A 13,559-nucleotide genomic window follows, 5' to 3' on the forward strand; every position below is an offset into this window, starting at 1 on the left:
CGTTGACGAGCGAGTCGAAGAAAGAGGAACGAGAAAGGCGAAGAGCGGAGGAGACGAGGAGTTTTAACCGCGAGAGGAACGTCCTCGTGACTTCAACCACGTGTCTCTCGTGGTCCTCGATTAAACACGCGTAAGACCAATTTTCTCTATTGACGTACACCGGTTGCTCGTATCAACGGATCAGTCTCCTTCTGTACACGGCCGTCTTCTCTCTTTCTCAAATCCATTTCCTGATCGGACCTCTGTTATCCGAGGTCTTTTTCTCGTTTTCTCGCATGAACGAGTCAGCCCGATCGTAGTTGTCAGTAATATCGTTCGATAACCACTTAATCTTACCGTCTTGCCAATCAACGACTGTTCACGATTTAATTGTAAGCTCACTCCTTCGCATGCTGAGTTTGGACAATTCGTTTGATCGCACTCTCAAATTCCAAACACATGGATCTTACATTTTTGTCCGAATGCTTCGTCGACTTGTCTTATCGAGCGTACGAAGACTTAAGAATCGTTCGCAAAGTTGTTCGCAGTGTACGGTGAAGACGGCTCGAACAGCATGTCAGATCCTGAGAATTTTCCCTGACGAGTTATGGTCAAAGTCGATTATGTCGAATTTTCTTTACTTACGCATTCATGAACAAAGTTAGTTTGCTGTTGGAAATTCGAATCTCTCTCATAAAAAATGTAGGAGATTCCGCGGAAACGTGTAACGATGGTCGATCCGAACCGGTGGTACTTGGAATCGATGGGCCGAAGGGAGGATCTTCTGAATCCGCGCTTAAAGAAGGACAGCGTTTAATCGCCTCCGCGGAGCACGTCGCATGTACTTACGTACGTACGTATGTACGTACGTACATGCGATGTAAACGTAAGATTGCAACTCGTAGATCATTTGTAGTCGTTGCCATTGAGACGGTTTGATGGTAGCCCCTTCCCCGTCCCCGTACCTTTATATCGAGACTGAATGGACAGAGAGAGCAGACTCCTCTATGAGATAATACGCCTGGTTGTACCTAAGCCATTCAGGCCCGAAGTCGGATCCATCGAATCGCGAGAGATCGCGCGAGGTGAGGGTGGAAACGCGCGCACCGTGGACCCTGCAGTCATGCTCACCATACAAAACGAGTGAGTAATATGTATCGGTTCGCATGCGATTGACCAGCTTATAGAAAATAATCACATCGGCTGCATAGTTATCCGATAACTTTCGTTTTAGACTCTGAATCGACGTACGCACAGACAAATTGCGCCGCTTTCTCAAGCACACGCGTCCGCCTAGATAACACGACGTTCGATTGTCACGTCGATATTCTATTTCCTTTCATTTCCTTTGGTTCAGTGGCATTTTGACAGATCCGACCATACATCGCATCAACATCTGGCATCGCTTTCTGCATTCCCTTCGACGAGCTTTTCAAGAATCGGTCACACCGATCCGCTTCCGCTTATACTTTCACCAAGCTTGATTCATGACTTTTCAGCAGTTACCGAGCTTACACGGTCGAAAGAGGGTTCGAGTAAACAAGTTGGCCCAAGCGAGATCGACCCCACTTTAAGGCTTGTCTCCCGCGATGCTTTCTAAGGCTTGCCGCGCTTTACTGCCTCGGGACGGTCGAGTCCGGTCTGCTTCGACAATGCCCGAGCCTGTCCCTGATCGTTTCTTCCAGGCGACTATGTGCGAGCTCGATGACAGCATTTGGCGTCGAGCATAAAATAATTTACAACGGTACGAAATCGAGTCAAGACAGATCCGGAGCGTGCGCCTCAGCTCTTCTCGTTTAACTCATCACGCGTTGCATCGCGTCGCGCCCCTTTCTCACAGCTCCTCATTCGCTAAACTCGTCGGAGGATCTCTAACGTCTGTTGAATATGAGATAAGAATATGTTGCCTATTAATTTCGCCTTCTCATGAACGGGGGATCACTCATGAACTAGGCTCGTCGGGAGCAACGAAGTATTCGTTGATTAATTTCGTAGCGATTACAGGTCCGCAGTCCCAAGAGTATTGACGGTTCCTTTTCGGTTCGACCGTACGGAAAGTAGACGATTGTTGCGGGTGCCAGTCGCAGTCGCGTCCAATTAAATTACGAAACGGTGTATCCTGCGACCTGCTTTCGACAAGGATCGTCTCTCAGGTGGCCTATCAATGCCTCGAATAATTACAACAGTTTGTAGAAGTAAAGCCCGAGAGTCGTCGCGACGTTCGCAATTACGGAGGCACAGTTTCAGCTACGCAGATGCCATTACGCGTTTCCTCACGAACGAAGAGGATTCCCTTTACGTCGCGTACGGTAACACGGCAATGAACCACTATAGTAGCGGTGCATAATCTAATGGCGCGTTACGTTCCGTCCTGCGAGGACGAGTCGGACGGGACGGTGGAGGGACAGCTCGCCGCCCTGTGGCTCATTAATTGCAGTCTACACTCTCGAGCAACAACGATATTCCGAACGACGGTACGACCAGGGGTTGAAAATCACGATCTTCGAAACGAGTTTCCCCAACTCGTTTCACAAAAATGTATTCGACGTCTATGGTGGAACGTTTGTAGAAAGCGTGTCTCCGTCGATTTTGGTGAAATTGAAATGGGCACGCAACGCTTCGAAGAACTTGTTTCTTTGACAACATCGGCACGCGCTCTCCGGAAGTTCGCCGTTTTATTCCAATCGCCATCATCGGTTCCAGGAACCGAGTGCTTTTTCACCGAGCAAACGCGTCCCGGCCGCGCAGATGAATTAGAGTTTTCCCGATTCCCCCGGGAGGCTTCGGTCGTCTGTATGTCAACAGGAGTATCGCGTGATACCTCGGCGAGCATTCTCGCCTTAATACACAGTGTACATGCATCCCGAATGCGTTTCACCGCTGCATTCCTGCATTCCTCATATCGATTCCTCAGAACGTTCGCCACGACGCGTAGTATTCGATCATCGATGCCGTCCGTTAATTAGTAAGTAACGAACTTGGCTGACTGACCAAGTGCGCACGTTGCCGAAGGAGTCTGTCATCTTTTGCAGATCTCAGGTCGTTTGAACCACCGGTCGCGTTACCGGGAGTCAGAGGAAACACAGCGGGCAGAACTTTTCCATCTCTGACCATCTGATTTCACGGTGGTCAGCCCCGTTCCGCACGAGCTCAGGGCTCAGAGGAAATAACGTACGCCCATTACAAGTAGCACGCCGCTTGCGAGATCGTTGCCTCTTATTCGGCGAGTGTCACTTGCGGTCTGTCGGGAAATCCGGTTGCGGGAAATCCGGTTGCGGGAAATCCGGTTGCGGGAAATCCGGTTGCGGGAAATCCGGTTGCGGGAAATCCGGTTGCGGGAAATCCGGTTGCGGGAAATCCGGTTGCGGGAAATCCGGTTGCGGGAAATCCGGTTGCGGGAAATCCGGTTGCGGGAAATCCGGTTGCGGGAAATCCGGTTGCGGGAAATCCGGTTGCGGGAAATCCGGTTGCGGGAAATCCGGTTGCGGGAAATCCGGTTGCGGGAAATCCGGTTGCGGGAAATCCGGTTGCGGGAAATCCGGTTGCGGGAAATCCGGTTGCGGGAAATCCGGTTGCGGGAAATCCGGTTGCGGGAAATCCGGTTGCGGGAAATCCGGTTGCGGGAAATCCGGTTGCGGGAAATCCGGTTGCGGGAAATCCGGTTGCGGGAAATCCGGTTGCGGGAAATCCGGTTGCGGGAAATCCGGTTGCGACCAACGGCTTCTCCTGTCGCCGCTCTCTCGCGTCCCGAATTAAACACCGAACACTGTTTCTCAATGATTGCAGCCCTCAATTGGACAGAAGGATTTCGCTCGAGTCGTATCGTGGGCGAAGCTAAAAAAAAAGATCATCGCGATCGTAAGAGACTCGGAGAGAGACTTGGTCGTCTCGTGGTATAGGAAGAAAGGAACGGGCTCACTGATTAGAGTCTGAGATCTAGGTGGCACGTGTTGGTGACAATCAGGGATACTATTCAACGTGAGCGTTGCATCGTTCCGTCCTGAGACGTTCGATTCTCCTTCGTAACGTGCGTCAAAAGAAGTCGTCGCGCCGATGTCAAAGGCCTTCATCCGCCCCGTCCTCGGTCACTTGGATCCCCCCGGCAAGTCGGACAGGAACGAAAATTATAATCCACGGTATTGAAAACCTATGAATAAATATAACTCCGTTCGTGGGACGGCCGTTGGAAAGGATTGGACGAGCACGACACGTGCCCGTGCGCCGTTATGATTTAGAGGAGGGCGAAAGAATGGAAAATCTCAGCCAGGTGTAAACGTCGATATCTGTTGACTCGGGTAACTGAAAAGCCACTCGTATACCCTCTCGTCGCTGCATCGTCGTACACCTCCGCTTACAAGTCTTACTATTTTCAACGACACTCATAGACGACACACATGCGACGATGATATGAAGCGGCGATACGATCCGAGCATACGAGTGGTGGATAGAAGCAATCGGTGTACGCTACTCTGACGGAACGTACGTCTAACTTTGAATCGGTCAAAGAACGACTCTTGTGTGCCGTGCAGTTGAGCGTAAATAGTCTCCTTTTTAATGTAGTTAAGTGTAAAATAGCTCGCACAGTTTAATTACACAGGCTCGTCGTGCATGTTCGCCCACGCGACCTTTGGCCCACACAGTCGCGCGCACCCGCTCGAATTCTGCTCGTTCGATCATAAGAAAGAATCTCGTGCCTTTTCCCGCGTTCGCGTGAATGTTCCCGCTCCAGCATGTGAAAATGTATCACGACGCGCTTTCGTTACTCTGCATTCAACAGTTTGTTCGCATCAATCTTTAAAATGTCGTTTCAGCATGTCACCCCGTAATGGCTCGTGCGTGGCGGAAGTGAGCTCGGTGAGAAGTCTGTCGTCGGACGATGTCTCGACGACCAAGGCGAACCGGAAAAGATCCTGCTGGGCACGTGCAACGGATCCGGCCCATCGCCGCGGACGCCGAATCCAGCTGCTGCAAATGCTGGTGCTACCGTTCATACCGATTCTAGCGTTGATCGTTCAAACGGCGAACACCCTCCACGACATCCTGATCTATCGGCAGGAGGTCTCCGACATCGAGACACAGGTAATTCAACGATCAGATCGGTTGTTTTTGTCACGAAATCGTGTCCTCCCGTTCGAAGTTTTCGTACGCCAAGAGGAGGCGAATACACAGGTTCGATCGACGAAAATAGCACGGCACGTCGAGTCACTAGAATCGTTATACGCCTCGTTTCATCGGTTCATCCTGCACGTTTCTTTTCCTACGTAGGTCGCGTTGCAATCAGACCGTTATCTTTGGTAAATCGGACACGCATCGAGTTTCGCGAGGAACTTCTTACCAAGAAATCGGATGAACAGCGACATCGGATAAACATCGGTTTCAAATAGAGTTTCCTAATTCGGTTTCCTGAGAATTTCGCGACTACGCGTAGAACGCAATTAGGTCGGGTGCATACGTTATAATCCAACGGCGATCGATCGATGAACTGCCGCTAAACGTAACAAAGAACGGGTAAACATTTACCGCGCCTTTGCGTTCTCCCCTTCGAGCGTTAGTCGATGCACTCCCATCAGTTCGTTTCTTCGATCGTTTTAGCACGACAGATCACGACGACCGGCCGATTCACCGCATCTGGCTGCGATTTACGACCTCTGTCTCTCCGTACGCCACCCTGTTTACGCGACCCTGGAGAACGGCTCAACGCGCCTATAGTTCTTATCATCGTGTCGCCTTGCACGCCTGCTGTTCATAATGAGACGCAAAGCTGACACGATACGCCACGCGATTAAACGAGACAGTCCAGCAGCTGTCAGGAGATCATATATCCGGGAATGATTTCTAACGAGCGGCGATCGAATCGAATCGGCGAAATTGACACGGCGCTCGATCATCCGAAATCGATAGCTCGTTCGATCGGTCTCGGCCGGGTCTCGTCGACAGATTGAAACGACGCACGGTAACGAATATCGCGCCACGGGGCTCGCGCTCCCGATTCCATCCCGATATGCGCACGTGGCATAAACTTGTTCGATGTTCCTCGTTTCCCACGAGGAATCCGCTGCCATTAAAATACGCAAATGAGTTTTGACGTTCCTCTGGCGTCCCGTGACGCGCGGACACGAAAACGATGCTATTTCTCTCTGTTGCGATGTTAATAACGAGCAATGGCCAATTTCATTATAACGCAATAACATTGGACGTCGATAAATGCACCGCGGTATCGTCTCGCGGTGCGTCGATTATTTTCCATCAATGGTCGATCGTTCGGTATTGTCATCGGGCAAAGCGGTCCGCGAGAATAGAAGAATTCTAATTAACGTGTGGCCACGTCTCCCGTCCTCTCGTACATACGTATACCGGAGAAAACGAGTCTCGTGAAGAACGAATGCAATGTCACGCGTCCTTCAGTTCTTGTCATCTCCGTTCGACGTTCTAACGTTCCCTCGACCAAGGGCCATGAGTAGATCGAGCTCGGTTTGGTCAAAGAGGATTAATATCTTTTAATGCGACCCTTCTCAGACAAAAAAATTTCCATATTGGGACGAAGGGTCTCGTTTCCTTCGGGGATCGATGCCCATAAATATCCGGATACTTTGATCGGTTTTCGAGAGACTGTTGTGGTCATCTTATCCGTAGGAATTGATACGGAGGATAAAGAATTCGGGGAAATCGCCAGTATCGTTGAAGAAATTAATCTTCCTCGGGTAAACTATATTACGGTTCGTCTTCTCTGCTATCGATTCGAATGAGAGCACCATTGAACGAAGACGCATCGTCGCAACGACGATCCGATCGAAGAGTGGAGGTGTAGCGGTAGAGTGCACGATTCGATCTCGAGTTACACGCTCGTTCGACAAGCGCACTGGAGCTCTATGAAAGGATGGAAAAAGTATGACCGCGTGAGGTACTCCTCCTCGTCGGTCGTCCTCGTCCCCGTCTTCTCCGTTCCTCGGTGTTCGCCATCGTCCTGATATAACCGTGTCGAGAGTCTCGTAACCGGTACGGTCTCCCAACCGCCCCGCCGCGCCTTTCACAATTAAGATCTATTGGAAAACCGAAGAATCTCCATCGTGTTTCACTTACTCGCTCACGGCGCACCGCGTACCACCTTAATTTGCTTTCGAAGAGTATCGCTCGGTTTTCCCGTACCTCCGGATTAAATCGGTCGCTGTGCTCATACCGCAACGATTACCCCGGCATATTAAATTTCCCAAAGGAAGATCCACCGTCTCGTTGGGAAATAACAACGATATCTGAAACCTTTCGGATTTCAGCAGAGAGAAAATTCTCCGAGCTACTAACGATCCAGCTCGACGTACACGTATCCGTACGTATAACACGCCACGGCACGAAGCTTCACGCGCGGACCGTCGCGTTTAATTTCGTGCGACGTTATACGTGACGGTGTCCTCGACGAACGAGCGTGTCAACGCATCGTCGAGAATCGTCAAACAACGTTGAAAACGATTTAATCGGGCGTCAGCTGTGCGCGCAGCATATTCGTGGGTCTCGTCGGACCGATGTTTTTCATATAAAAATTCATCTCGTTGCGATCGCAGGACGACGCGTCCATTCGTTGACGCGCAACAACGATACGAGGGCACAAATTGATGCGAGCCTCTAGCTTTACTTAGAGTAGCCGTGCGCAACGTGTTCCGCCTGTCCACAGTGTAAGAAGCGCTCACCCACACCGTCCACTTTCCTCCCTTACGATCAGCTCCATTTCCTTTCGGAAGTCGTCCAAGAACAACACGTGGCTATTAGCAGGCTCCGTGCAATTCGACGATACGCTCTGAACGGTCTTGACGAGGGGACGTTCGATTCTTCATGTTGCCAAGTGCTGTTACTACCTCCTCTCGTCTCTCCTTCTGCGCCACGTGAACCGGGGCTTCCTACGATCGCGTGTTTTTCGCGTCAATTTAGAAAATGATTCTCTTTACGTCCAATCCTGCACGATTCACGATTCTTCTCTAATAATATGTCTCTCTTCAGGTGACGATCGCCACTGATCTGGGAAAGGTCGTAACGCGAATGCAGCTGGAGAGATCCGAGGTCGCGTTCTTCATTTACACCAACGGGAACACTCTCAGGTATCGACGCATCCTTCAATTTCGCTCCTCCTGCGTCTCCGTCGCATTCGCGTCAAGGATTAGTTCGCGCTCGTCGTTCGTTCGTTCGTTCGCTCGCTCTACGCGATTGGGTTCATTTCGTTGTTTTGTCAGGGACATTGAAGCAGCTTGATCCTCTGCGATATACGTGACTCGGCGAGAGAAGCGCGGAGAGAGTAAGGAAACGAACCCTTTCACGTAGAGGCCAATGAATACGGATGGGCAGGCGGGGTGTTCTCTAATCAAGACACCTCTGCACTACTCTTTTCCAGTACTTTCAAGTAAACAATTACGTCTCCGGGTGCGAGAACTCGGTCGCGTTCGAACCGAACAACCCGTTCGGCGCGAATGAAGATTTATATGTCGAACGAATCGTAACCGGCGCAAAGTCGGCTATCGGTCTTCTCTCGACCCCGTCTCGCATCTCCCGGTGACACGGGAAACCCGCGAATCGTAATTAGAAAATGTCCGATCGTTAAACTGCGGATTTTTATGCAAAACGATTCGACGGTAGTCGATCGGGTGAAAACCGAACTCTGTTCACGTGCACCGACTCCATTTTCCATGCGTTATCAACGTTTTCATTAATACGTAAAATTCGCGGTCCTGCCGCAAACAATCTCAACGGGCGGCTGCTAAAACCGATCCACGTGCAGTTATCGGCGCTTGTGGATTCAAGGTTCGAGACGAGTGATCGGCGTCGCATGATCAGCGAAACGTGACGTATTGACCTGACCCTTCTGGCTGGACTATCCCCTTCGGAGCCGAGGGAGGCTCTGTGAAATGCTAACGAAATTTTTCTCGGTAAAAATAAATTGATTCGTCCGGGAATCGTCTCGGTCACGCTTTGTACGCGAAGTAAAAAAAAAAAAAGGAGAATGAACAGGTAAAGGCCTGGCAGCCAGGCCTCTCGGCGAATTCATCGACGCGTCGCTAACTCGTCATGGTCTCTCGCGTTTGTTCAAGGTCGAACTTGACGCAGAGGTTCGCCATAACCGATCAGGCGCTGCACAATATGACTACGTGGCCCCTGGTCTCCGTGCCCCGGGACGAGAGCAAGACGCAGGCCTATGACGTGGTCAGCAAAGAGGCCTTCCAAGCACGCCTCGAGGATTTCAGGTAAAAATGAAATCGATTATCGCGCGCTCTCCACGTGCATTAACACGCCGGTGACGTCAGACGGGTATTGTAACCGCAGCCGCCCCTCGTCGTCTGTCCATCACGCGCCTGACACGACGGGTTAATTTTAATTACAATATATCGTAAACTCTCCTTGACGTAACGGTCCCGATCGAAACGGTTACGCGTGCGATTTTCTTCATCCTTGGTTCTATACCTCTTTCGGCAGCCGCGTTCTAAATCGAGCGCCTGAGAAACTTAAAGCGAAAGCCTCGAGGAGTCAATCGCTCGTACCGCGTCGAAGAACAGGTATTAAAAACAGAAAATCGTCCTTTAAAGCGGACGACACTCAGCAGCGAGTTTCACCGATGGACTCATACGGCCAAAGATTTATTCGACAGTGCTAGTCGAATAGGAAATATTCTCCGCAACTTTTGGTTAATTCGAACGCGAGCCTTTCGGTCGGAACCGATGCTCGCGGAATCGTACGGAAAGTTACGATGGAAGCCTCTGTTCCCTCGAGTCCCGGCTGGCCCGACACTTGTTGAATTTCCATTCACCCTCAAAGTAGAGAGTCCTTCTCTTCCGCGCTTCCGTACGACTAGAACTTCTCGCTGGATACCAGCAACTCTGCTTCCGCCCGGCGGATTCGTTTGTTATTTTCGATTCGTTGTACCGACTCATCTTCCGATGTTCCATCTATTCTCACGGGTCATCGCGCACTTTGGGCAACTTTTCTCGTGAACTCGTGAATTTTTAATTACCACTCCGTTCTCTCGGCACGATGATACGCGAAACGTTTAATAAATTGCGAGTGTGCGTCACTGACTAAGTACAGTGTGTGTAACGATAAAGCGGTATTAGCCGATCGTTTAATTAGAGAGGGAGAGCCAAAAGGCGCGGCAGAGGAGAGTACGTATTACGTACGGTACGATGATAAACCGGTGTGTGCTTTTATAATAGCGCCGTCCGTGTCACATTCGTCTTCGCGTATCGATCGATTATAAAAATACGTGTCCAGGATCCGTTCTGGCAAGACGCGAGGCGCCGTTAATACGCAAACGACGGAAATTCGCCAGTCGTCCTCGCTTCCGACACTGTCAGGCTCGTCGTTTGTGTAAAATTCAGCGTATTCCGCGGAAATTATTATTGAAAATCAGAAAACGCAGAGCTCGAGTTTTGCCGTTTAATCGTATCAAATTTAAACGTATCGACGGGGATTGCGATTCGAATTACCGTGGAATGTATTAAAGAGACGCGATCGCGAATATTCGCAGGTGGGCACGTTTTTCATTTGCCTCGTAATGAAAACGGAGAGCGTACTCGTCGCGTATTCCCGGCGAATCGATGAGACGTTGTAACAATTCGGAACCAGCCGGATTCCACCAGTTGTTCTAAAAGGAAATTCTCCATCGATCGATCGTCCGGTTCGCGGTTTCCGCCGTCGTACGAACACGCGCGTGAGACGCGTGTGGACGCGTATCTGTCAGCGAGTGCACCAGTAACGAGCCGCTAACGATCCTATCTTGGTCCTCCAGCCGAAGACGTCGCGCGGTGACAGAGACGACGAGGGACAGACGGAGAGAAAATACGTACTATAGGCACGAGAACCGCGGTCCGATTCTTACCCACGTGCTCTATTAATCTTCGCCCTGGTCGATCGATCGACCGCCAACCGAATTAATTAACGTAACTATCTCTGCGGCATGTTTATTTTCAACGACCTAACGAGGTTCTAGCTACCAGTTTCACTCCGGCCAATTAACTCCTAATGACATTCGTCGTTTCCTCCGGGAACAGCGTTTCGAACCGTCGAAAAGCCTCAGAGCATGGAAAAGCCTCAGCAAATGTCGAAAACAGTTGCTGAAAAATGTTGTTCGCCGACAGCTTGGGCGTTTAACGGAAACGTAGAGATGCGTGTACGTCCGTTTCGGGGAACGGGAACGATTCGAATTCCGTCAAAGAGACCGTAGAGAGAACGTACTCTTTCCATCGAACGCGTTCCATGTGATTCCATCAAAGAAATCGTACGGTGTACTCGCTGTTCGGCCTTCTCTGCCGGATCACCTTTACCGGCAATGGATGAGATCGTCACACGTGAGCGCGTGACCGCCCATTTGGAGCAGTAGACAATATTTTTAGACCCCTGTGTCCACCTTCATCTCTCCACCCCTCCTACCGTTCTCTCTTTGTCGTTCTACGACTATCAGCGTCTCTGACTAAAATCCGTTTCGTCGACCATCGGACGCGATCTCGGAATTTCGCATTAACGGCGACGGGATTAATTTCCGACGTGTCGACAAGCGGAATTCGTCAGGCGCGTCCCTCCGAGTACAAAGTTCGTTCGTTTTCTCAGGCAGAAGATAAGCTCGGAGGAGAGCGTGATGATCACGGAGGTGATGGCGTGGTACACGAGCGTGAACGCGGCGATGCTGGACCATCTGACTAATCAGATCAAAGAAACGGACAACAGCGGAGTTTGGAGGTAAACGTTCTCTCGCGAAGAAGAGGTATCGCGGACGAAAGAAGCGTACGTTTCGGTGAAGATGGGAACACCAGTTCGTATGGCGTTTAAAAAATTGATCGAGAGAGAGTTTTGCGGGAGGGTGCAGCGCGCCGAGTTCCCCGCCAACATGTCCCGCGAGACAGAAAGCTGACTTCAAAATTTCCCTCCCACTCGTTTCGTTTTCAACACTCGCCGCGTGACGCGTAGGTCGAACAAGAAATTCCTACGACGAATGAGAATACCTCGCCGTTTCAGGTATTTGATAGCTTTTAAAAATTTGCTGAGGAGCATCGAGAGCCTGGGTATTGCTTCCGTGTACGGAATCAATTACTTTGGACGTGGAATACTTCTGGGGGACAATTACGTCAGCTACGTTCGCCACGATGCCCTCGGACGTGATCTCCTCAGCGGATCTCTCACATACGTGCCTTCCCTCAAAAACTTTTATGCCGAACTCACCCGCACCATGCCAGACTACGGGAGGATCAAATCTAGGTACCGTACAGTCTCACATTGTTTTCCTGCAGCGATGCATCGATGCATCGATAAGAAATTTGGCCGAAACGAAGCGCGCATGACTCTTCTGCTCTGCAGGCGAGACGAGATCCTGCGTAACCAAAACCGGAAACCGAACATAGAAGACGCGATCGCTTACTTCGATTCCATGGCAACCTACGTGGACGAGCTGCGTAAACTCCAACGAGAATTGCGACACATGATCAGGTAGGTCTCCGGGATGGAACGGACGTTCTAGAGCGGGATTTGTATTGACGAAAAACGACGATACTGTTGCGACAGGGATTACGTGAACTTAACGTTGCAAGACGCGAGTAACAGAGAAGCCGCTGGGATAGCCATCGTCGTGTTGGTGCTGGTCGTTTCCCCTATCATTATAATACTAGTACGTAACGCGGTCGCAACGATACAGGTGAGTAGACGCCCGCGTTAATTTCAAATCCAAGTTTTATCGATCCCCCGCTCTCCTCGTTAACGAAACAGCAGCGGTAACTTCGTTTAACGTTGATCCTCTTTCAATTGAAACGACGAATTAAACGATACGGAAGTAGTTCGATTCCCTACAATTGATTGCTAATTCGATAACACGATTCTCTCGTACGCTGAGTCTCATCGTCCGCAGGGCGATCAATGGAATCGAAGACTTTTACGAACGCCTCCAGGCCCCCTCCTACCCCACCGTTGTTTCCTCTCACCGCTCTTGCTGCTCTCTCGCAATCAGACGGCGGCTCGTAAAATTGAAACTAATAATTAACCGCGAGGCGGGTGAACGTCCATTACGGCCAGGAAAATTGTAGATGTACGCGGCCAATTTGACCCAGAAGGCGCGAGAACTGAAGCAGGAAAAGGGCAAGAGCGACACGCTGTTGTTCCAAATGTTACCGCCCAGCGTTGCTCAACAATTGAAGCAGACTCAACAGGTATTCTAATCGGAATCATTTAAGGATGTATTGGCTATACAGTCAATCCTAAAAGTTTATGTACCTTAGAAAAACGCATTTCCTATAATTAAAAAGAAATCAGACGTCGGAAGAATAATGCTAATAACAAATAGCTACGTGCTAAAAAGTATAGAAGGAAATATCCAATTAAGTATTGACGCTGACGAAAATTTTTTTTTCAAAATTGCGAAAAATGCTTGAAATAAAAGTTGTTTTCCTTCTAACTTCGATATTTAACGAGTTACGTATGATTATTTGGCATTTTATTGATGTTGACAAAATCCGACCATCCCAGCGTCGAAACGGCGAACTTTTGGCAAAATATTTCATTTTTCTTTAATTACTCCTAAACCGTTGAATCTACGGGAAAATTGTATAAGACCTTTCTTGTAG

At 49.9% G+C, this 13,559-nt stretch overlaps 1 protein-coding gene across 2 annotated transcripts in view; it reads left to right on the forward strand.

Moving 5' to 3' along the window:
- Positions 1 to 1,015: 1,015 nt before the first annotated feature.
- Positions 1,016 to 13,559, forward strand: part of LOC108630979 (uncharacterized) — a 19,172-nt gene continuing 6,628 nt past the window's right edge. The window contains exons 1-9 of one of the 2 annotated variants that reach the window (XM_026818479.1): positions 1,016 to 1,122; positions 4,791 to 5,058; positions 7,969 to 8,066; positions 9,051 to 9,203; positions 11,560 to 11,688; positions 11,965 to 12,204; positions 12,304 to 12,432; positions 12,508 to 12,637; positions 13,023 to 13,145. In XM_026818479.1, coding sequence (XP_026674280.1) covers positions 1,103 to 1,122; positions 4,791 to 5,058; positions 7,969 to 8,066; positions 9,051 to 9,203; positions 11,560 to 11,688; positions 11,965 to 12,204; positions 12,304 to 12,432; positions 12,508 to 12,637; positions 13,023 to 13,145 — 1,290 coding nt within the window. In that variant the 5' untranslated portion in view covers positions 1,016 to 1,102. Of the gene's footprint in view, positions 1,123 to 3,765; positions 4,116 to 4,790; positions 5,059 to 7,968; positions 8,067 to 9,050; positions 9,204 to 11,559; positions 11,689 to 11,964; positions 12,205 to 12,303; positions 12,433 to 12,507; positions 12,638 to 13,022; positions 13,146 to 13,559 lie in introns of those variants that run through there. The other variant, XM_026818480.1, reaches the window with a different exon arrangement.

Source organism: Ceratina calcarata, unplaced genomic scaffold (genome assembly GCF_001652005.2).
Source record: "Ceratina calcarata isolate Rehan_Ccalc_2016 unplaced genomic scaffold, ASM165200v1 scaffold8, whole genome shotgun sequence".
In the NCBI taxonomy this organism is placed as follows: Eukaryota; Metazoa; Arthropoda; class Insecta; order Hymenoptera; family Apidae; genus Ceratina; species Ceratina calcarata.